Source organism: Corylus avellana, chromosome 6 (assembly GCF_965113065.1).
Source record: "Corylus avellana chromosome 6, dhCorAvel1.hap1.2, whole genome shotgun sequence".
Classification (NCBI taxonomy): Eukaryota; Viridiplantae; Streptophyta; class Magnoliopsida; order Fagales; family Betulaceae; genus Corylus; species Corylus avellana.
In genome coordinates, this window is record NC_142495.1 from 4,155,911 (window position 1) to 4,179,615 (window position 23,705).

At 33.9% G+C, this 23,705-nt stretch overlaps 1 protein-coding gene and 1 pseudogene across 3 annotated transcripts; both read left to right on the top strand.

Moving 5' to 3' along the window:
* The first annotated feature begins 868 nt into the window (after window positions 1–868).
* Window positions 869–5,745, top strand: LOC132186865 (U-box domain-containing protein 33). Of its 3 annotated transcripts, none has more exons than XM_059600968.2 (9): window positions 869–1,160; window positions 1,303–1,424; window positions 1,580–1,701; window positions 2,001–2,105; window positions 2,425–2,947; window positions 3,222–3,341; window positions 3,434–3,622; window positions 3,710–4,174; window positions 4,918–5,745. In XM_059600968.2, the coding sequence occupies exons 1-9, from the start codon at window positions 968–970 to the stop codon at window positions 5,617–5,619; spliced, it is 2,541 nt and encodes an 846-aa protein (XP_059456951.1). In that variant the 5' UTR covers window positions 869–967; the 3' UTR covers window positions 5,620–5,745. The 3 variants fall into 3 exon arrangements, with proteins under 3 accessions (XP_059456951.1, XP_059456952.1, XP_059456953.1); XM_059600969.2 differs by having other exon boundaries at window positions 2,425–2,899; window positions 4,918–5,744; XM_059600970.2 differs by lacking the exon at window positions 2,001–2,105.
* A 777-nt stretch (window positions 5,746–6,522) lies between these two features.
* Window positions 6,523–12,927, top strand: LOC132186590 (U-box domain-containing protein 33-like; annotated as a pseudogene).
* The last annotated feature ends 10,778 nt before the right edge of the window (window positions 12,928–23,705 follow it).

Genomic DNA, 23,705 nt, shown 5'->3' on the forward strand with positions numbered 1-23,705 from the left:
ACTACCACCCTAATGAGAATCTACCTCCAAACTATTAATTGCGACAATTTATCCTTTAAACTATCAAAACAATAACAATATACCCCAAATGTTAACAAAATGACAAAATTTCCCTTGCTAAAATAAAAACAATAATACTAAAATTTATATATATATTTTTAAAATTTTAAGGGTATTTTTGTCTTATTGAAAACTTTATAGGGACAATTTCATCATTTTGTTAGTATTGGGGGTACATTACCATTGTTTTAGTAGATTAGAAGATACATTGTCGTAATTAATAGTTTAAGGGGTAAATTGTCATTGGGCTAATAATTTGAAAGTCTTAAGTGAAAAAAAAAAAAAAAAAAAAAAAAAAAAAGAAGTAGTAACAAACACCCCATTTGTCAACGTCAAATATCAATTATGACGCAAAGCAGCAGCCAGCTAGTTGTAGATTTCTTCAAGATTTGTGTCGTCAACGGCGTCAACGCAAACCGGAGATCTAATCGGAATAAAGATTGTTCCGGCCATTGTTAAAGTAGTGACTCGCGGTATACAATGAGGTACTCCACGGTCCATTTCGGTGGCTGAATTTTCTTGATTTTGGCCATTCCTACTGAGAATGAGTGGGATCAGTGCATGCAATCCGGCAGCTCCGGCGGGGTCCATGCCATTAATGTACATCGTACAGACCTGATCAGAAACTTCACAGAACCCAACAAGACCTTTTACCAGGTCTTTTTTTTTAAAAAAAATAAAATAAAAAATAATAATAATAATAATAATTTCTCAATTATTTTTAAGTTGCTGAAAACTTGATGCTTCTATATATTCTCTATTGATGATCAGAAAGCTGAAAATGAGGGTTTTTGGTGAATGAGTTTTCCAGTACTTGTTGCATATAGAGTATAGCTGTGGTGGTGTCTGCAATTTTATGGTATATATATATATATATATGCGTTGAATTTATTAGATTTTCTGGGAAATGGGAAGCAGGCATGAGACTTTGGAGGATCCGATGGCAATCATGGCATCTGTGATTGATGATATGATATACGTTGCTATGGGAAAAGATGTGAAAGAGTGCAAATCAATCCTGTTATGGGCTTTGCAGAATTCTGGGGGAAGGAGGATTTGCATCCTTCATGTTCATCAGCCTCCACAGTTCATTCCCTTCAGTAAGTCCCAAACACGTACATGTTAATTTCTTGATGATTCCATGCAAGTAGGCACGATCGTGAAACGATTTGAAAGGAAACTTGGAATAATATTATATAATCTGGAATTTATTAGAGTTTTTTTTTCTTGATTAATCTGCAGTGGGTACAAAAGCTCCTGCAAGCAAACTCAAGGAAAAGATAGTGAGCGATTACCGGGAAACTGAAAGGCAAAACATGCATCAGATCCTCGATGAATACGTTCGTTTCTGTCTCCAAATGGGGGTATAAATTTTATTCCCTTTTTTCTGTTTGTTTTGTTCACTTTTCTTTTTTCCTTTTTGTTAAATTTAGTTTATCTAATTGTTAAAAAGAATAATTAAAAAAAAACATTTATCTAAATTGGGTTGTAAATTTCTGATTTATTTTTTAAAATGTAGGTACGGGCACAAAAACTAGAAATAGAAATGGACCGTATCGAGAAGGGAATTGTAGATCTCATCTCTACGCACGAGATCAAGAAGCTTGTGATGGGAGCAGCTGCAGACAAGCACTATAATCGGTACAGACAACATAAAATCTTTTTCCACATCATCATGTTCATTAATTTCTTGATCTATTCTTCATTTATATCTAACGGTTATAAATTGTCATCACCAATAATTTGTTATCCAAATTATTATGATTAATTTAGATAGTAATTATTATTAATTATTTGTGCAAACAAATTTTAATTGTCGGATCAGTTACTCGGACACAAAGAATTCATATAAACTCCCTGAGAAACGAGACATATTGCAAATTGTTTAGTAGATTAAAAAGGGTAAAAGTGTAAAACCAATTATTGCTTGATAATTGCAGAAGAATGACGGAACTCAAGTCTAGTAAAGCTAAATATGTACGCGAACAAGCCCCTATTTCCTGTCATATACAATTCATCTGCAAAGGCCACCTCATCTTCACCAGGTTTGGTAGACAGCTTTTGTTAATTAATTACTCTTTATCATGCAACGTTGACAATATAAAGTTCATATATGAAATTCATGTTATTTACTTTTTACTTTAATTTTGACTATAGGGAAAGATGATCAATGGGTAAAGTCGGGATTCAAATTTATAACTTTTGCAATTTGATATTATTATGCTAAAACTAAGCTGATAACAAAAAAATGATGAATTAATTTAGTTATTTATAATCTTTATTAATATTACAACGCGCGCTATTCTATTTCAAAATATTATTATAATTACCAATGCAAATTTAAATATTACCATATGAATATAGGGAAGCAAGCGCAGACGTGACTGAAAGTGGACAATCAAACCTCAAGAAATCATGGTCGGTTGCTTTGGGGAACGACAGGAACAGGGACAGCAGTGAAATCCGACAATCAAACTTCGTGAGAGCACAATCTGTTACAACGGAGCACAAGTACAGGGATGGACGGATGATGCGCATCTTCGATATCCCTTCACAGGCGGCAGCAGGCACTAGTCAACAAGAGACTTCTTCATCTCCAAAAATTCCTTCGGGTTCTGATGGATGGGGGAATGGGTTAGGATTGGGAAGGAGTCCTTCCGGTTCGGGTTATTATTGCTCAACCAGCTCTCCCAAAAGAGTGGCTGACGTAACTCTGTCTCCATGGGATGAGGCCAGTGAGTTTAGTGCACCCTCTCCCGCGGGTTCGGGTTATTCAAGAACCTCTTATGTGGATGTCGGATCTCCATTGCTGCCGCAGAGTCCAACATTGGTTTATAGTGTAAGCAACATCTCAGTATGCTCTTCTAATGGAGCCCCCAATGCTGTGGTACGTGCAATACATTGATTCATGTAAAATTTATAAAAATACAAATTAAAATAAAAAATTCAGTTTTTTATTTTCTCTATATATTATGAGGCATGCATGTGGAGGCTTTGAGTGTATGGTACGGTTTAAATTGTACGTGGGGCTTCTATACGAAGCGTTTTAGGTTTCTCTTTAGCATTTATATATTCATCGAAATTGATCAAAGATTAGTAAGCAATTAAACAGTATGATCGAAAAGGCTTTGAATTTAAACATGTAAGGGATATCCTAGCAGGATGAAAGTTCAGATGACACTCTTTATGAGCAACTTCAACAAGTGATGGCAGAGAATGAAAAAGAGACACTACTCAGGCGTCAGAGAGCAGAAATATATGTGATTGAGGCCAAACGCCGGGTAAAGATTTTAATAATAATAAAAAATTCTAGTTGCTGCAGAACTTGAAACATAATCTGATGCAAATTGCATATATATAATCAAATGAACAGGGCCAAGAAGAGTCGAGACAGAGAAAAGAAGCTGAGGAAGCGCTAGTGAAGGTAAAAGAAGAGCTTGAAAATGTGAAGAATCAGAGAGACCAAGTAACGGAAGAACTAGGGATTTATCAAGAACATGTATTGTCATCAAAGATTCATATTGCAGAGTTACTGAAAGTGATGAATGAGGCCAAACGCCGGGTAGAGATTTTAATAATAATAAAAAGTTCTAGTTGCTACAGAACTTGAAACATAATCTGATGCAAATTGTGAAAATCAAATGAACAGGGCCAAGAAGAGTCGAGACAAAGAAAAGAAGCTGAGGAAGCGCTAGTGAAGGTAAAAGAAGAGCTTGAAAATGTGAAGAATCAGAGAGACCAAGTACTTGAAAATGTGAAGAATCAGAGAGACCAAGTAAAGGAAGAAGTACTGGGGATTTCTCAAGAACATGAATTATCATTAAAGACTCAGATTGCAGAGTTACACAAAAAGATGAATGAGGTGCAGATGGAGCGTGATAATGCGCTGAAAGAAGCTGAAGGGCTAAGAAGAAATCAAGTTGGTGATGATGATCACTTCTCTGAGTTCAAGCTCTCTGAGATCGAAGAAGCTACTCAGAAGTTTGATGAATCCAAGAAAATTGGACAAGGAGGATATGGAAGCATTTATAAAGGTCTCCTGCGTCCAAAAGAGGTTGCAATTAAGATGCTACAATCTCCTGGCGCCCATGGCACCTCACAATTCCAAATGGAGGTTTGTCTATTCCTTCGAAAATTTATTCATAGTTGTATATTTATTGGGCCTAAACAAATAATGCATACATTTAAATTATCATTTATTTCAAAAGTTTAAATAGGTAGAAAGAGATAAATTTGACCTTTTAATTTATGAAAAACTTTACTTAAGACTCCTAAACTATCACGCGTTTTGAAAAGACTTCTCAAATTTCAAAAGCCCTCAATTTCACATCTTGAACTTTCAATTTGATGTTATATACAGGTAATGTACTCCTGCACATCAATTTTCAGCGTTAAAGGAACGTTAAACATGATTAAATGACCACCTCTAAATTTTTTATAAAATTTCAAATTTACCATTGTGACCCAATTGTTTTTCTTAAAAAAAAGACGAAAATCAAAGGTATTTTGGTATTTTTGTCGGTTTTCATTAAAGTTAACGCTGAAAATTGAAGGATGAAAGGTATATTGCATCGAATTGAAAGTTCAGTGGTAAAATTGAGAGCTTTTAAATTTTGAGAGTCTTTTCAAAGCGCATGATAGTTTAGGGGTTTTTGTGAAATTTTCCATTTAATTTATATTCAAACTAAACTTCTATTATTCACAATTTGTTTCCTTAATTTTTTAATTTTTTAAGTTTTCATCACCTAAAAGAAAAATACATTCAACAACAGCAATTTACACTTAAAAATTGGAACAAAGTTAGATCAAAAGTTTGGCATTTTATCTCATTTGTTGGTTGTATATAATATATATCAGGTTCGTGTATTGAGTCAGTTGCGGCATCCGAATCTTGTGAAACTTACTGGATCTTGCCCAGAAGTTTTTGCGCTAATCTATGAGTATCTCCCCAATGGAAGCCTTGAAGATAGACTGAGCATGAAAGACAACAGCCCTCCATTGTCATGGCAAACTCGAATACGCATCGCCACAGAGTTGTGCTCTGTCCTCGTTTATCTTCATTCTGCTAAACCTCACAGCATAGTACATGGTGATTTGAAGCCCTCCAACATCCTCCTCGACGCCAACTTTGTGAGTAAACTAAGTGACTTTGGAATTTGCCGTATGTTGTTCCCTGATGAAAGTTTAAGCAACAACATTAACACAACGTTGTCTCGTATAACTGACCCAAAGGGCACTCCAGCCTACATAGATCCTGAGTTTCGTGAAACAAGTGTGCTTACTTTGAAGTCTGATGTTTACTCGTTTGGGATCATATTACTACAACTGTTGACTGGGAGACAACCCTTTAAGATATCAAATGAAGTGAAATATGCCCTGGATGCCGGAAACTTGAAAGCTCTCTTGGATCCTTTGGCTGGAGACTGGCCGATTTTGGCTGCTCAAGAGTTGGCTCACCTGGGATTGAAATGCTGCGACAGGGACCGGAGGAGCCGGCCGGAGCTTGGTTCAGAAGTGTTGAAGATGCTTGAACCAATGAGGGCTTCATATGGGTCTTAGTGCCAACCACCTTCTTTCATATATATATATTTCTTAGTCATTGTATTTCTTTCATATATATATTTCCTGATATTTATATGACTTGTTTAAGCTTATGGTTTGGTTGTAGTAGAAGAAATGTCTCCATATTTGTACAGTTTCTCTTGATTTTAGAAAGAGAAATGCTATTTTATCATCTCCCGTCTATATTTTGTATTAATCCCTATATATATATTTTAATTTATCATTGAAATTATAAAACCCACATATTGCCTACGGATCCAACGATTAATTTGAAAAAAAATGAAAGAATACTATGTCTCGAAAAGAAAAATCCAGACATCAACTTTTTCTTTGGAAGGTCGGGGATGTGGCCGAGATTGCAAAAAAAAATCTTGATTTTGTTATGTGTTAAAACAATAATTATATCATATTATATATTTATTTTGTTACTTATATTCTTAATTAATAATTTTGTTTTAGTTCATTCGTCTAAATTTTTGGGTTCGCCACTACGTACCTCGGAAGAATCGATTGAGAACTTGCGGTGGCAGGTTTAGTCAATATAGGCCACCCGATTACTCCTCGTGGCTAAATATTGTGTAGGTGCCGTGGACCACCTAAATGTCAAATATCCTCAACGAACGGCGTCAACGCAAACCGGAGATCTCATCGGAATAAAGATTTTTCAGGCCATTGTTGAAGTAGTGACACGTGGTATATATAGTGTGAGGTCCACGGTCCATTTCGGCGGCTGGATTAATTGACTTGATTTGGCCATTCCTAGCAGCCTACTGAGAATTGACTCAATTGAGTGTCAGTGCATGCAATCCGCCAGATCCGGCGGGTCCATGCCTTAATGTACCGACGGACGACGACAAGAGACGAGGTGGAATTTTGTGGAGATCTCTAATAAATTTGAAAATGCATGGAAGGGAACTTGGCGAACTGACTTATTCGGCACGTCTTCTCATGGCTGTGGGGACTTTGTGGCTGCAATTTACGCAATTTAAGCAGATGATCATATCAGCTTAATTAGTTCCAGCACGAGGCTTCAGAGGATTGGAGCCATTGGCTGAGGATATGATATATGTTGCGGTTGGAAAAGACGTGAAGGAGTGCACATCAATCCTGGTACGGGCGTTGCAGAACTCGGGAGGAAGGAGGATTTGCATCCTTCACGTTCATCAGCCCGCACTGTATATTCCATTTAGTATGTCCCAAACACCCAGTATATATATAGATAGACTTAGAATTACGAATTTGATTTGATTTTTATTTTCTTTTTGGTTTAATTGCAGTGGGTGGAAAAGCTCCAGCTAGCTCACTGACGGAAAAGATTGTACGGGAACACCAGGAAACTGAGGCAAAAAATGCAACAGATCATCAATGAATATCTTCTCATCTGTTGCCAAATGGGGGTATAAGTCGTTTCTTTCTTTTTTAGAACTTTTTTTTGTTTGGTTTGATCTCTTGTTCATCTTCTTACGAGATAAGTAAATTTATCATCGAATCTATGAGTGGATCCCACAAATTTAATGGTATTTTTTTTTTTTTTTTTTAAAAGGAGAAAAATCTGTTTAGAATCAGAACTCTTTTATCGAGGTAATGATCTCCCCTTACTCTATCAAACATCTTTTTTTTGAATCATGGAATTCTCTCCTAAAGCTTTAGAACTAACGGCCTTGGTTTTTTTTTTTTTTAAAGAAAATAATTAGTGTCAATAATGTGTCTATATTTTTCTTATATTCTCTTACAAATTCAAGGATCTGGATCCACTGAAATTCTTAGGAGAATTTCAGTTTCTGAAATTTCATATTTAGGCAGTCTATTTTTTATCCAATGATCATTGTTCTATCACGTGTCTTACTTATTTTATTAGGAATGTGATATGTGGCAGAACAATGACCCTTGAATGGAAAATGGGCAGTCTAAATTAGAAATTTCATAAACTAAAATTTCTAGAGAATTTTAGTAGATCATAATCCCAAATTCAATAGATCAACTATTAGATTTGTAGAATTCACCATTGAATTTGTGTGAGGTCTACATAAATCCCTTATTTTGGCATTCTATTTTTTCAAAATCTAGGCACAGGCTCATAAGCTAATAACTGAAGCGGATTGTATCGAGAAGGAAATTGTAGAACTCATCTCTCAAAATGGGATCAAGAAGCTTGTCATGGGAGCAGTAGCAGAGAAGCACTATCGAAGGTAAAAATTATTAGTAATGCTATATATATACCATGTCTTTATCTTACTTTTAACATATTATGCTAACATATATAGCAGGATCTAACAGCCATTAATTTTTATTTTATTTTATTTTATTTTTATTTTTTTAACAAGGGCCGATGCAAGAGCTACTTCACTTTGTCACATTATCATAGTGGAATAAAAGTAGGATAAAGATATGGTGTATAGCATTTTTCAAAAACCACACAACAACTTTTTTCATGTCATCACAATCACTTCTTGTTGGTTCTATATGTATATATATCTATTGTGGATATATAAAGCTAGTAATTTTTTACTTAACTTGCAAACTGAATACACAATTAGTGGGTTAGGGTTGATAGTTTGACCTATTTAATTAAATGAGTCAAGTTACAGTTAACCTATGTAATCTTGTACGCATGTCTCGACATAACACGATTTGCGAATCCGACACAAACCTAACATGAAATTAGCAGATTATGATTGAGAGGTTGACACGAACCTAACATGTAACACAGAACAATCCCAAACAATCCAAAACAAATTTTCCTCACTTTTCATAGAAAGATTATTATTGGTAGCTGTTTCATTGTTTGTTGAAATTTCTTATGTTGGTAATTATAGTTTGGGGGATCGAGATTGCTTAACTACTGCTTGACATTGCAGAAAAATGATGGACCTCAAGTCTAGTAAAGCTAAATATATATGTGCGCGAACAAGCACCACTCTCCTGTCACATACAATTTATCTGCAAGGGCAACCTCATCTTCACCAGGTTAATTTCACATAAACTCTTTAAGGGACAAGACGTTGCAAATTGTTTAGACAATAATTAAGAAAAAAGTTTACGTGGATTCTCCTGTATAAATAAATTTTTAACTGCCGAATCAATTACTCAGACACATGGATTTCATATAAACTCTATGAGGGACAAGATGTAACGCCCCGTATAAATTAATTAATTGGCAATTGACTCTATGGTTTGCCTTCCAGCCTTGTCCCTCTCAAGACAAGACTCATGGATCATAACCTCTTTTAAGAGAGACTATAACGGAAGACTTTCAACTACAAGATAAAGATAGCAACAACTAAAAACCATAATCATAATAACCAGAGTAATAAGAAAGTATCATAACATAGATAGATCCCCAAATGTACTGGTCAAAGACTGATCATCAATATTACAAAACATAAGAAATTGTTTGAGAATAACATCATCGCCTAAGCTTAGGTAGTGCTAACACAAGAAATTGTTTTAGCTACTCCTAGTGATCAACCCAAAAGTCCAACTAACTCTGTAACCAAACTGTCTAAGCCTAATTAATTATTTGGGTCACTACACAAGACATTACAAATTGCTTAGTAGATTAAAGGGGCAAAAGTCCTATTTTACTAATAATTTTAACGTGACTCGATGTTTAACCTAGTAAAATGTGTAATTTTGTAGTAAAACGTGTTACAATATTATTCACCGTTGGATTGAATTGCTGATCTACTACGTATTGCTTGATAATTGCAGAAGAATGACAGAACTCAAGTCCAGTAAAGCTAAATATGTGCGCGAGCAAGCACCTATTTCCTGTAATATACAATTTGTTTGCAAAGGCCACCTCATCTTCCCCAGATTTGGTAGACAGCTTTTGTTAATTAATTACTCTTTATCATGCAACGTTGACAATATAAAGTTCATATATGAAATTCATGTTATTTACTTTTTATTTTAATTTTGACTATAGGGAAAGATGATCAATGGGTAAAGTCAGGATTCAAATTTATAACTTCTGTAATTTGATATTATTATGCTAAATTACTAAGCTGATAAAAAAAAAATGATGAATTAATTTAGTTATTTATAATCTTTATTAATATTACAACGCTATTGATCTATTTCAAAATATTATTATATATAATTACCAATGCAAATTTAAATATTACCATATGAATATAGGGAAGCAAGCGCAGACGTGGCTGAAAGTGGACAATCAAACCTCAAGAAATCACGGTCGGTTGCTTTGGGGAACGACAGGAACAAGGACAGCAGTGAAATCCGACAATCAAACTTCGTGAGATCACAATCTGTTACAACGAGGAACAAGTACAGGGATAGCATTGGAAGGAAGATGCGCATCTTCGATATCCCTTCACCGGCGGCAGCAGGCACTAGTGATCAAGAGACTTCTTCATCTCCAAAAAGTCCTTCGGGTTCTGATGGATGGGGGAATGGGTTAGGATTGAGAAGGAGTCCTTCCGGTTCGGGTTATTATTGCTCAACCAGCTCTCCCAAAAGAGTGGCTGACGTAACTCTGTCTTCATGGAATGAGGCCAATGAGTTTAGCGCACCCTCTCCCGCGGGTTCGGGTTATTCAAGAACCTCTTATGTGGATGTCGGATCTCCATTGCTGCCGCAGAGTCCAAGATTGGTTTCTAGTGCAAGTACCATCTCAATATGCTCTTCTAATGGAGCCCTCCATGCTGTGGTACGTGCAATACATTGATTCATGTAAAATTTATAAAAATAGAAATTAAAATAAAAAATTCAGTTTTTTATTTTCTCTATATATTATAAGGCATGCATGTGGAGGCTTTGAGTGTATGGTACGGTTTAAATTGTACGTGGGGCTTCTATAAGAAGCGTTTTAGGTTCCTCCTTAGCATTTGTTCATCAAAATTGATCAAAGATTAATAAGCAATTAAACAATATGATCCAAAAGGCTTTAAATATAAACATGTAAGGGATATCCTAGATGACACTCTTTATAGTGACTTCAACAAGTGATGGCAGAGAATGAAAAAGAAACACTCGTGCGTTAGAGAGCAGAAAGAGATGTGATTGAGGCCAAACGCAGGGTTAAGATTTTAATTTTAAAAAATAAAATAAAAATAAAAATAAAAAAAAGATTTCTAGTTGCTGCAGAACTTGAAACATAATCTGATGCAAATTGTGAAAATCAAATGAAAAGAGCCAAGAAGAGTCGAGACAAAGAGAAAAAGCTGAGGAAGCGCTAGTGAAGGTAAAAGAAGAGCTTGAAAATGTGAAGAATCAGAGAGACCAAGTAAAGGAAGAACTGGGGATTTCTCAAGAACATGAATTATCATTAAAGACTCAGATTGCAGAGTTACACAAAGAGATGAATGAGGTGCAGATGGAGAGTGATAATGCGCTGAAAGAAGCTGAAGGGCTAAGAAGAAAACAAGTTGGTGATGATGATCACTTCTCTGAGTTGAAGCTCTCTGAGATCGAAGAAGCTACTTAGAAGTTTGATGAATCCAGGAAAATTGGACAAGGAGGATATGGAAGCATTTATAAAGGTCTCCTGCGTCAAAAAGAGATTGCAATTAAGATGCTACAATCTCTTGGCGCCCATGGCACCTCGCAATTCCAAGTGGAGGTTTGTCTACTCCTTCGAAAATTTATTTGTAGTTGTATATTTATTGGGCCTAAAATAGTGATACGTACGGTTAAATTATCATTTATTTCAAAAATTTAAACTGGTAAAAAGAGATAAATTTAATCTTTTAATTTATGGAAAACTTCAATTAGGACACCTGAGCTATCACGCATTTTGAAAAGACCTCCCCAAATTTTAAAAGCTCTCAATTTCACGTCATAAACTTTCAATTTAATGTGATGTACAAGTAATGTACTCCTGTACATCAATTTTTAGCGTTAAACGACGTTAAATATGATTAAATGACCTTTATACCTCTAAATTTTTTATAAAATTTCAAATTTATCACTATGACCCAATTGTTTTTCTTTAAAAAAAAAAAAAACACGAAAATCAAAGGTATTTTGGTATTTTTGTCGATTTTCATTAAAGCTAACGCTGAAAATTGAAGGAGGGAAGGTATATTGCATCAAATTGAAAGTTCAAGGATGAAATTGAGAGTTTTTAAATTTTGAGAGTATTTTCAAAACGCAATATAGTTCAGAGGTCTTTTGTGAAGTTTTCCATTTAATTTATATTTTCAAACTAAACTTCCATTATTCAAAATTTATTTCCTTAATTTTTTAATTTTTAAAGTTTTCACCACTTAAAAGAAAAATACATTCAACAACAGCAATTTACACTTAAAAATTGGAACGAAGTTAGATCAAAAGTTTGGCATTTTATCTCATTTGGTGGTTGTATATAATATATATCAGGTTAGTGTATTGAGTCAGCTGCGGCATCCAAATCTTGTGAAACTTACTAGATCCTGCCCAACTTTTTGCGCTAATCTATTAGTATCTCCCCAGTGGAAGCCTTGAAGATAGACTGAGCATGAAAGACAACAACCCTCCATTATCATGGCAAACTCGAATACGCATCGCCACAGAGTTGTGATCTGTCCTCGTTTATCTTCATTCTGCTAAACCTCACAGCATAGTGCAAGGTGATTTGAAGTCTATATGCAGCCATCTCCTGGATTATCTCCTCCTACAAACAAGGTTTGTTGTCTCCGTCGAGTTCTATATGAACTTAAGCAGGCTCCTAGAGCATGGTTTACTAAGTTTAGTGCCACTGTCTCTAGCCTTGGCTACTCCATCAGCTCTTATGATTCAGCCTTGTTTATTCGCCACACAAACCGAGGTACCATACTTCTTCTACTATATGTTGATGACATGATCATCACTGGAAATGATATCACTGGTATTTAGGAACTTAAACAGTTCCTCAGTCAGCACTTTGAGATGAAAAATCTTGGCCATCTCAGCTATTTTCTTGGTCTTGAGATCTCTTCTTCTTTTGATGATTATTATTTAACACAGGCCAAGTATATCTCTGATCTGCTTTCCCGGGCCAATCTCACACACAGTAAGATTGTCGACACACCGACTAAGCTTAATACTCGTCTCACTCCTGATGATGGCGAGCCTTTTCATGATTTTACCTTATATCGGCATTTAGTTGGCAGTCTTGTCTACCTTACTGTCACTTGGCCTGATATCTCATATGATGTCCATCAGGTGAGTCAGTTTATGGCTGCTCCTCGCTCCACTCATTTCTCAGCTGTCCTCCGCATTCTTCGCTACCTAAAGGGAACATTATTTCATGGGCTCTATTTCTCCTCTCAGTCTCCTCTTCAGCTGCATGCTTATATTGATGCTGTAACATCCCCAGCTTGTTAAGGCCGAGTTTGCTACTTTTCTTCTTTCACAACAAAAGTTATTGCAAAGATCTATAAGGTCTATCAGAGTACTTGATTTTAAAGGATACGAAAAATGTATAAAACATTATTCAAGAGATTTTATTACAAGCGAAATTAGAAAACATTAAACTTTAGTTGCGGAATATCATATCATTACAATAACTTATATGAAAAGACTTTGAAAATTAATAATTATTCCCACCCCATTCCGGCCTCCTATTCCAGCGTCCTTTCTACCTGAAAACAAGAAATAAAACTGAATGAGCCCAAAGGGGGCCCAGCAAGTAAAATCCACAACCATAAATAGTTTTACTCCTTGTTCTCAGTTTTGAAAATCGTTTTCGCAAATAAATATAATTCTAGCCATAATAATATCTGTATGTACGGTTGCATCTCCCGTAACATATACATACTATTACATCTAGTAATAGATCATCGTTGTAAATCATCTTTATAAATCATCATCATAATGCATCATTATAAATAATCTTTGTAAATCATCATAGCATATCATCGTTGAAAATATAGTATCATTTTCTCATAATAGGGCCCATGTACACTATTACCCCTGTGCACGAGGGTTGCGGGTCCTTGTGACCATGGCACTGAACTGTGGCCTCAGCCATGCCCGACCGTCAATTAACTCTTTTTCTTGGTGCACTCAACGGTCTGTTGATGGAATACCACCTTCTGGCATAGCCTCTTTCAGTGGTTTCGCCTCCATCCGAGTATCAGTACCGAACTCTCATCTTTACTTATCTTGGGGCCAAAAATACTCTCCTCCATACATGTGCCCTCATTTCATAAACATTTATCTCATCTCTTGTACTTTTCTTTGTACTTCTTTTGATGCATCTTAGGGCAACATGTAGGAGGGTTTATCATCATTTTTCTTTCTTATAATCATCATCATTTCTCAACTTTCTTTTCTCAAATTGAAAACCTTTTCAAATATAAACTTGTTGTATTTAGAAAGCGTTTAAATAAATAGAAACTTTCTAGATAATTCTTTTAGAAATCCTTCATGCATGCAACATAACTTCATAATACATAAATAAAATAATCATTTACAATTTACTAAAGAATGAATAAATAGCATGACATGAAGTAATTTTAGAAGGGGTAGTGAATTTACTTACCTCTAGACTGAAGCTAAAAGTGGTATGAAGGAATCTAGTTGCTCCAATATGACTAGCACCACTAGTATATCTTTTGAAACTACTTTCTAAAGTCCGCTATCTCTTGTGTTCTTTCTTTCTTGTAGCGCTTGGTCTCGCCCTTTCTCTCTCTGTTCTGAGTAAACACTCTTAGAAAAAAGAAAGACCGAGTAAAAAGCGGAAGAAGGAAGAATATATGCAAGAGATGGGAGAGGAGATGAGTGGTGAAAATACTGAAGGAGAAGAGCTCTATTTATAGGAGAAAATCAAATACTATTTCACCAACCCTATACTATTTCACCAACCCTATACTATTCTACCAACCCTATACTATTCTACCAACCCTATACTATTCTACCTATACTATTCTACCTTCTTATTCTACCATCCTTATACCTACCATTTACTATCCTATTATTTTACCAATTACCATTCTCTAATTACCACTCTCATAAATTTCCCAAGAATTAAAATCCTTAGCTACAATGGATATTAAAATAACATCATTATCAAAATAATCTATTTAAATAGCTTTGAAAATTCTGGGGCACTACAGATGCTGATTGGGCGGGTGATCCAACAGATCGTCGCTTTACAACTGGTTACTGTTTCCTACTTAGCACCTCGCTTTTCTCTTGGAGAAGTAAGAAACAAACTGTTGTTGCTTGATCTAGCACCGAGGCAGAATATTGTGCTCTAGCTAACACTACCTCGGAGCTACTTTAGTTACAATGGCTATTACAGGATATAGGTGTCTCTCTTTCTTTTGCTACTCCTGTATACTGTGACAACATGAGTGTTATTCAGATTGCTCATAATGATGTTTTTCATGAACGGACCAAGCATATTGAGATTGATTGTCATTTTGTCCGCCATCATCTTTTTCAGGGCTCACTACAGCTTCATTTTGTCACGTCTCGTGATCAGCTCGTGGACATCTTAGTGTATGTATTATTAGCCTATATAAATAAGCCTCTTCTGTATATTATTCTGTGTGATTCAATATACAATATTATTCTCAACAAATGAAAAGTTTATAGTAGTCTATGTTGTCGATTTGTTCACGTGGACAGTTTTTAAAACATATTTTGCACCGTACGATTTTAAATGCCATAAATCGCTTTGGTTTCTTTTATTATACACCGATTAATTTTTTAATGAGATAGTCAAAGGCTTAATCCAACCGTCTATAATATTCGGCAAAGTATATTCTCTGTTTCTCCTCCTCCTCACATTACTCAACATATGTTACGTCTCTTTTCTTGACTTCTTCCCCAGAAAAATAATGGTGGAATATTTCTAGCAGTGCCTGTAAACCAAATAATCTCAGGTGAAATAACAAAGAATAAAAAATGGAGAAAAAGTTGCATAGATCGTTTTCCACTGGCAATATAATAAGGAAAACTAATGAAAGTTTCAAATCTTGACATCAATTTGTTCCAGGTGGAAAAAGCTAGAGTACATATGTTTCTTTCTTATATATATATTCTATTGTCATAACACGGCTCATTACTTCAATAACAACAAACACTACCATACTGATGCAGCACCGACAAAGCTATTATGCTTTTCTTTTTTTTTTTTTTAATTTAATAATAATTTTTAATGTCACATCAAAAATTATATACTTGAACATGTTCTCATATAGCAATTATTTTCCTCATGTGTGGTGACAGTCGGCTCTTCTTTCTCATTGGCCCTCTCTTCTGATTCTGGATGTTTTCCCTTTCTCTCTGTTTCTTTCTTCTTCTATTCTTTCTCTGCTGTGCGTGTTATGAATGAAGAATTGCTGCGGAATTACTTCTTTGCTTTGTCGGTGGGATAGTTGATTCGCAGGGGTATTGTGAAATATCGTGGGACGTTGTGTTTCTCGCTTGCAAACACCTCTATTCTGTATTAATGTATTTTGGAAAGACGTGGGCCATGCATGTTGACTCTTTGATGGGTGTGTGTACGTCCAAATTCATTCTAACCCGATGATCTCCATCACTTACCACCGAATTTTCAATCTACATACGTAACATATAGGGTTGTTAAAAATTACTAAAAAACCAGAATTGGAACCGGAAACTAGGAAACCGGGGTTCCGGTTCCAGTTCCGGTTTGAAAAATCCAAAAACCGGGTCCGGTACAGGTACTGGTTTTTGGTACCCGGTTTTTACTGGGAATACGGAAACCGGGCTTCCATTTTATTTAATTATATTTATATATTATATATATTAACAATTTTTACACTTAGGTTTAGGTTTATGGTATTTTAAAAAATTAAATTTTTATTTCTAAGGTCCAAATAGGCAAAAACATTGATTTTAAAAAAAAAATTGGACTTTTTTAAGTTTATTTTTAATCATTTGGAACAATCATAACAAAGTTCCTTTAATTTAGACAAAGAGACTAATAATTTTTTTTTCTTTAAATGGGCCAACTTATGAAAAAAAAAAAAAGAAAAAAAAAAAGAGGCTTATTTTTGGCCCAATACTTAAAATAAGCCCAAAAACCAATTTTTTTTTTTAAAAAAAATGGTTACCGGACCGGGTAAAACTGGAACCGGCCGGTAACCAGGACCTTGGTTAATCGGGGTCCTGGTTCCGGTTTTTCAAAACCGAGAACCGGGGTACCCCGGTTCCGGTTCCCGATTTTGGCCAAAACCGAAAAACCGGACCGAGTTGACACCCCTCTAACAAACCTCTAAGTCTTTGATATCAGAGCTTTTAAAATTAGTACTAAAGATTGTGGCTTCAGTGGGTTTGTGGCCTCGTTGGTTCGCGAAATGTCTAGTTTATCGAAAAAAGATTAGTTACTATTGGGAATAGAAGAGTGTGGATTAGACTAGCTATTCATATTCATTTGTTTGATTGTAACGTTAGAATAGAGCACTGATTATATATTCCTTCATTTAATACAATGCAATATGTTGGTGAATAGAATCATATTGTGATCAAATTTCCTAAAATACCCTTAAAATACAAATACAATTTATATTATTAAGGACTTTTTTTTCTTTGTTTTTTGAAACATAAACAACTATCCTATAATTTTTTTAAAAAATTTCTTTTTGCAGTTATGCTACAAAAATATTTATATATAAAAAAAAATTACATAATCATCATATCACCATATTAAAAAAAAAAAAAAAAAAATACTACGAAAAGCTCATCAACCATAAAAAAACAAAAAACAAAAAAACAAAAAAACAAGTACAGAAACGGAGAGAGAGATAGAGAAACAGAGACAGAGGGGATATGAAATGAAAATTTCTTTGTAGAGAAATGGAGAAATAGAGAGAGAGGCATGAAAAATTGTTTCTTTGTAGAGAAACGAAGAAAAGAGAAACAGAGAGATTGAGAAATGGAGAGAGAGAGAGAGAGAGAATGAAATAGAGAAGAAACAGAGAAGAGAGATCGAAGAGAGGGGAAGAGAGAGATACCCCGCACTTGCAGAGAAGAGTTGTAGTTTGCACTTGCAGAGAGTCGCAATTTGAGAGATGGCGTGCGTGTGAGAGGGTGGGGTTTTTTATTATAATTTACACAATAAATTTAAAGGTTAAATACCTTATTCTTTATATGGTTTAACTTTTTTATTTTTTGCCTTTTAGGGTTTACTTTTTATCACATGAGATATCTCTGGTTTGCCTAAAAGCGAAGATGGTACCTCCGTCTAAATTCTGTCCAAAATTTGACAGAACGTCATATCAGCACCAATAACAACTTGACACGTGTCCATATAATTAATTAAAAAATAAAAATATTTTTAAAAAAATTATATTTAATTATTATTATTTTTTTTAAAAAAAAAAAAAAAAAAAAAAAAAAAGAAGAAGAAGAAAAACGTAGAGCCACCCCCAAAGGCTCTTGGCCATATGGGGGTGGCTTGGGTTTGAGGGTAGTTTCGGCCACCTCCTTTGGCTTGGCCACCCCCAAACCAGCCATTTGGGAGCTACCCCTTTGGCCATATGGGGGTGGCCGAGCCATCCCCAATGGGTTTATGGGTGGTTTCGGCCACCCCCAAACTTTTTTCTTCCTTTTTTTTTAAAAAAAAAAAAAAAAAAATTAATTAATTAAATATAATTTTTTTAATGTTTTAATTTTAATTTTTTATATTAATTATATGGACACGTGTTAATTTGTTATTGATGCTGACGTGACATTTCGTTAAATTTTGGACGAAATTTAGACAGAGGTACCATCTCTGTTTTTAGGCAAACCAGAAGTACCTCCTGTGATAAAAAGTAAACCCTAGGGGGCAAAAAATAAAGAAGTTAAACCAAAGGGGGAATAAGGTATTTAACCTTAAATTTAAGGGGAAACTTCACTAAGAACCCCCAAACTTTCACCCGTTTTGAAATACCCTCCATGAACTTTAAAATCTCTCAATTTAGTCCCATGAACTATCAATTGCTCTTAATTTGGACCATTCTGTTAATTTTAGCCGTTAAAAATTCAAAAAAAGACCAAAATATCCATGATTTTTGTTTTTTGTTTTTTTTAATAAAAAACGTTTTCGAAGTTGGAATTTTATACAAAAGTAAGGGGTATAAACGTCATGTGACGTTTAAAATCTGACAGAGGGGTCTAAATTGAAAGCAATTAAAAGTTCAAGGGACTAAATTGAGAGATTTTGAAGTTCAGGGAGGTATTTCAAAACGGGTGAAAGTTTGGGGGTCCTTAGTGAAATTTCTCCTAAATTTAATCCCACATGAAATGATTAATGAGAATAGACTAGTCACAAGAATATAGTGTTATCAAACAAAAGAATAGCTATACCTAGGATTAGTTAGTCCATTCGAAAGGTCTATTTTGCAAACCAAAGTATTTTGTCGAGGGAAGAAAAAATATTTGATATGAATGATTATTTTATTTTTTTGATGTTTCAAGCTTAGGTATCTGCTTCCTATTAGAATGATTGAAGTTATTATTTCTTTTAATTTAAAGTTATTCCTAAAGTTTCTACTTTACTAATTAAAATGATTACTTATCCATATTCAGAATGCTAGCATCTAAAAGATAAGAGATGTTAGTTGTTCATAAGAGGTTCAAGGTTCAGTGATCATATATAAAAGATAAGATTTCTACTTCTTGTTAAAAAATAGATTAAAAAAAAAAAAATCAAAGGTTATTCTACTTCTTGTTAAAACAAAAAATTTAAAGGTTAGTTGAACTTGAGAACCAATTATGGTGTACGTTAACAAGGGATAAAAATATAAATTTTAATATTTTTCATGTTTATCAAAAATTACAAATTAATCTTTTTTATCTCTATCTCCTCTTTCTTTCTTTTCAAGAATTCTTTTACTTGTATGATAAATTGATGTAATCATCAATTAAGTTGTTGATCAAATTATATATCATGACCCCTTTATTTTATTTTTATTTAATCAATGATGGCTACAGAAATTTTTTTCTTTTATTACGACTTTTTGAATAACCCCTTGATGACAATTAATGATTTTTTTAATTCTTTTACTTGTATGATACATTTTGTGCTTCTTCTTTTTTTCTCCAAACCTACTAAATTTTTGGCTTCGTTACTACGTACGCCGAAGGATCGGGTGAGATCGAACTTGTGGTGGCGGGTCAAGTCAATATGGGCCACCCGATTAATTAATGAATAGGCAGGCGATGGACCACATGCACGTACAGGTAGTACGTGGTTGCATTTTAGCCTTGTTTGTTAACCCCTCCCCTTTTTGTTACTGTTTATGATTTATGTGAAGAAAAAAAAGAGAATAATATTTGGTATTAAAAAATGAAAAAGTTTTTTTTTTTATTTGAATAATAATTAAAAAAAAAATGATGTGATATAAAAAATGAAAGGGAAATTAAAGTTCACACATCCTCTCTTAAACTACCACCCAATTGATAATGTTCTTCACAACTTTCAATTGTGACAATGTCTCCCCCAAATTACTAAAAATTTGTACATGTCCCTCCAATGACGAATCTACCCTTAGTAAAAAATAAAAATTTATATTTAAAAAAATGGTTAAATACTAAAAAGCCCCCTAAGGTTTGAACTCTTTATTTTTTTGCTCTCTAAGTTTTTATTTTTATCATAGGAGGTGTATGTAATTTTCATAAAGACGGAGATGGTACCTCCGTTAAAATTATGTCCAAAATTTAAGAGAACGCCACGTTAGCACCGATCAAATATTGCCACGTGTCGTATAATTAATTAATCGTAATTTTTTTTTTCGTTTTTTAAAATAAATTAAAAATTATTTAATTTTTTCCGAATTTATAGGAGTATTTTTGTCATATTGAGAAGTCTATAGAGGCATTTATATCTTTTTGTTAGCCTTGGGGGACATTGACAATGTTTTGGTACTTTGGAGGGATTTTGCCACAAATGAAAGTTTGAGAGTATTATCAATTGAGTGGTAGTTTGAGAGGATATGTGAACTTTACCCAAAAATGAATGATGTAATATAAAAAGTACTTAAAAAAATGATAATATTTGGGTAAAGTTCACTTAACCCCGTCAAACTACCACCCTAATGACAATCTACCTCCAAACTATTAATTGCGACAATTTACCCTTCAAACTATCAAAACAATGACAATATACCCCAAATTTTAACAAAATGACAAAATTTCCCTTGCTAAAATAAAAACAATAATACTAAAATTTATATATTTTTTAAAAAAAATTTAAGGGCATTTTGGTTTTATTGAAAATTTTATGAGGACAATTTCATCATTTTGTTAGTATTGGGAGTACATTACCATTGTTTTAGTAGATTAGAAGATACATTGTCGTAATTAATAGTTTAAGGGGTAAATTGTCATTGGGCTAATAATTTGAAAGTGTTAAGTGAAAAAAAAAAAAAAAAAAAAAAAAAAAAAAAAGAAGTAGTAACAAACACCCCATTTGTCAACGTCAAATATCAATTATGACGCAAAGCAGCAGCCAGCTAGTTGTAGATTTCTTCAAGATTTGTGTCGTCAACGGCGTCAACGCAAACCGGAGATCTAATCGGAATAAAGATTGTTCCGGCCAATGTTAAAGTAGTGACTCGCGGTATACAATGAGGTACTCCACGGTCCATTTCGGTGGCTGAATTTACTTGATTTTGGCCATTCCTACTGAGAATGAGTGGGATCAGTGCATGCAATCCGGCAGCTCCGGCGGGGTCCATGCCATTAATGTACATCGTCAGACCTGATCAGAAACTTCACAGAACCCAACAAGACCTTTTACCAGGTCTTTTTTTAAAAAAAAAATAAAATAAAAAATAATAATAATAATAATAATTTCTCAATTATTTTTAAGTTGCTGAAAACTTGATCCTTCTATATATTCTCTATTGATGATCAGAAAGCTGAAAATGAGGGTTTTTGGTGAATGAGTTTTCCAGTACTCGTTGCATATATAAAGAGCTGCATGTGGGGGTGTCTGCAATTTTATGGTATATATATATATATGCGTTAAATTTATTAGATTTTCTGAGAAATGGGAAGCAGGCATGAGACTTTGGAGGATCCGATGGTAATCACACACTCACTCGCCCTAAACCCTTTTTTTCTCCAAACCGACTAATATTATTTTTTATCCAATTAAGAAAGAACACACACACACACACATATATATATATATGTATATATATATATATATATATATATTCTCTTTCAATCGGTCATTTTCAGACCTTTCTACGTAGTTAATTTGTGGATAGAATTTTCGTCGCTTTGCCAAAGAATTAATACATGGAAGACTATTATCTGTCAATGGTTTTAACCGTCGGAAATATTCCAAAGATACTCCCAACACTTTGAAACAGGTTTTTATTTTTTTTTTCGTGGTAGGTTTAGGGCTTATTACCTGCTTCGGATACTTGCTCATTAAGAAATTGCTACTGTACTAGATAAAACAATATATTAATTATAATGAAAATTGAATTATTATTGAACTCTAAGATCATTGTATAACAATCCTACAAATTAACAAACTTGGAAAAGCAAGAAAATAATTTGTTAGCACTAATCTAAAATGAACTAAATCGAGTAAAGATGGAAAAAGTCTAAATATCAAAAAGTGAACCAAATGAAGGAAGAATACACAAGGGATGATGGAGTTGATTATAGCCAAAATTAGAAGATCGTTTAAATTTGAACGGACTTAGCTCGAGCAGAATTTTAGCGAAACTCGAGCCAACTTCTAAAAAAACTTTTAGCTTGAGTACTATATGTGCCCTGTTTGCCCTACATCATTGATTCAATTAAGACCGACCCATCAATATATATATTAATCAAAAAAAAAAAAAAAATCGAGAGATGCAACCTAAACAAGCCCTTCATGCATGGCCACTACAAAAAGGACAAAGGGAGCTTCCTACGAACGTCTTAGCTTCAACCCGGGCCTAGCACCATCTGTCATCATCAAGTCAAACGTTGCCAGCTGATCATTTTTCCATTTCATCACTGTGGCGGAGAAGCCTTCATTGACTTTAAAGATTATGGGTAAAACAAAAGAGTACGCAGCGTGCTATGCACGCCAATGCAAAATTTTTTTTTTTTTTTCTTAAAATATTAAAAAAAAAACTTTTTCCTTCACGGCGTGCATACTCCCAATCAGGATTCAAAGATTATAAGTTGCCACTAAGAAATTGATAATTATTTGGTTGGGGCCATTTCTAAACCATTTTTCTAGGGTTTTATTTATTAATTGACTAATGAGGTGACATCTTTTTGACGCTTTACTTAAAAAAAAAAATAATAATAATAAAATCGAGATGTTAGAATCCAAAGAATCTCATCTGACTACTCTTTCAATTCTTTCAACTGGAAATTAAGGGTTATTACCAATCCTACGTGGTAACATTCTATGTAATCATTTTTTTATTTGTTTTTTTAAAAAAAAAAAAAAAATTAAAAATGATCTTTTTCTTCCTAATAAATGACTATTTTTGTTTAAGAAAAATACAAATTTTTTTTTTTTTAAAAAAAAAAATACAAAATAGAAAAAGACCACATATGATGTTATTGGTTCATAATTTTTTTTATCATTATTATTTTTAAAAAATGACCACATAAAGAGAAAAGTTGGGTTAAAAAGCTGTGTTTCGATCATTTCTCAATTTTATTTATTTATTTTGTTCATGCATCTCGTTTTGTAATGATTTTCCTGTCACCATGGAAATGGTGAATAATCTCTACAGTAAAATATGATCATTTTATTTTAATTTTTTATAAATAAAAAAATTACTACAAACAAGATTTTTTTTAAATTCAAAACATTATAACACATCAATCTGTATTCTATGGGCATCAGCTACAGTATAGGTTTGCCAAACACAACCTAGCAAGTACTGTTATTCTTTTGACTTATGATTTGAAGTCGTTGCACCCCTGCGCAAGCCATGGCCGGGTCCATATGCTTGAATATACACAAAGGCGTCGAAACAAGCAGTCCCTTTTACTCCCAATCATATCCTAACGGAGCCCAGAAACTTTATAGACGCTTTTAGCCTTTTTACCATTTCTTTTTATTTTATTTTTTTTAAATCTTGTTTTTTTTTTTTTTTTTTTTTTTTTTTTTAATATTTGAATCTATAACCACTAATCGCAATCGCAACTGTCTTTTCACTACTAACTGCTAATCGCAA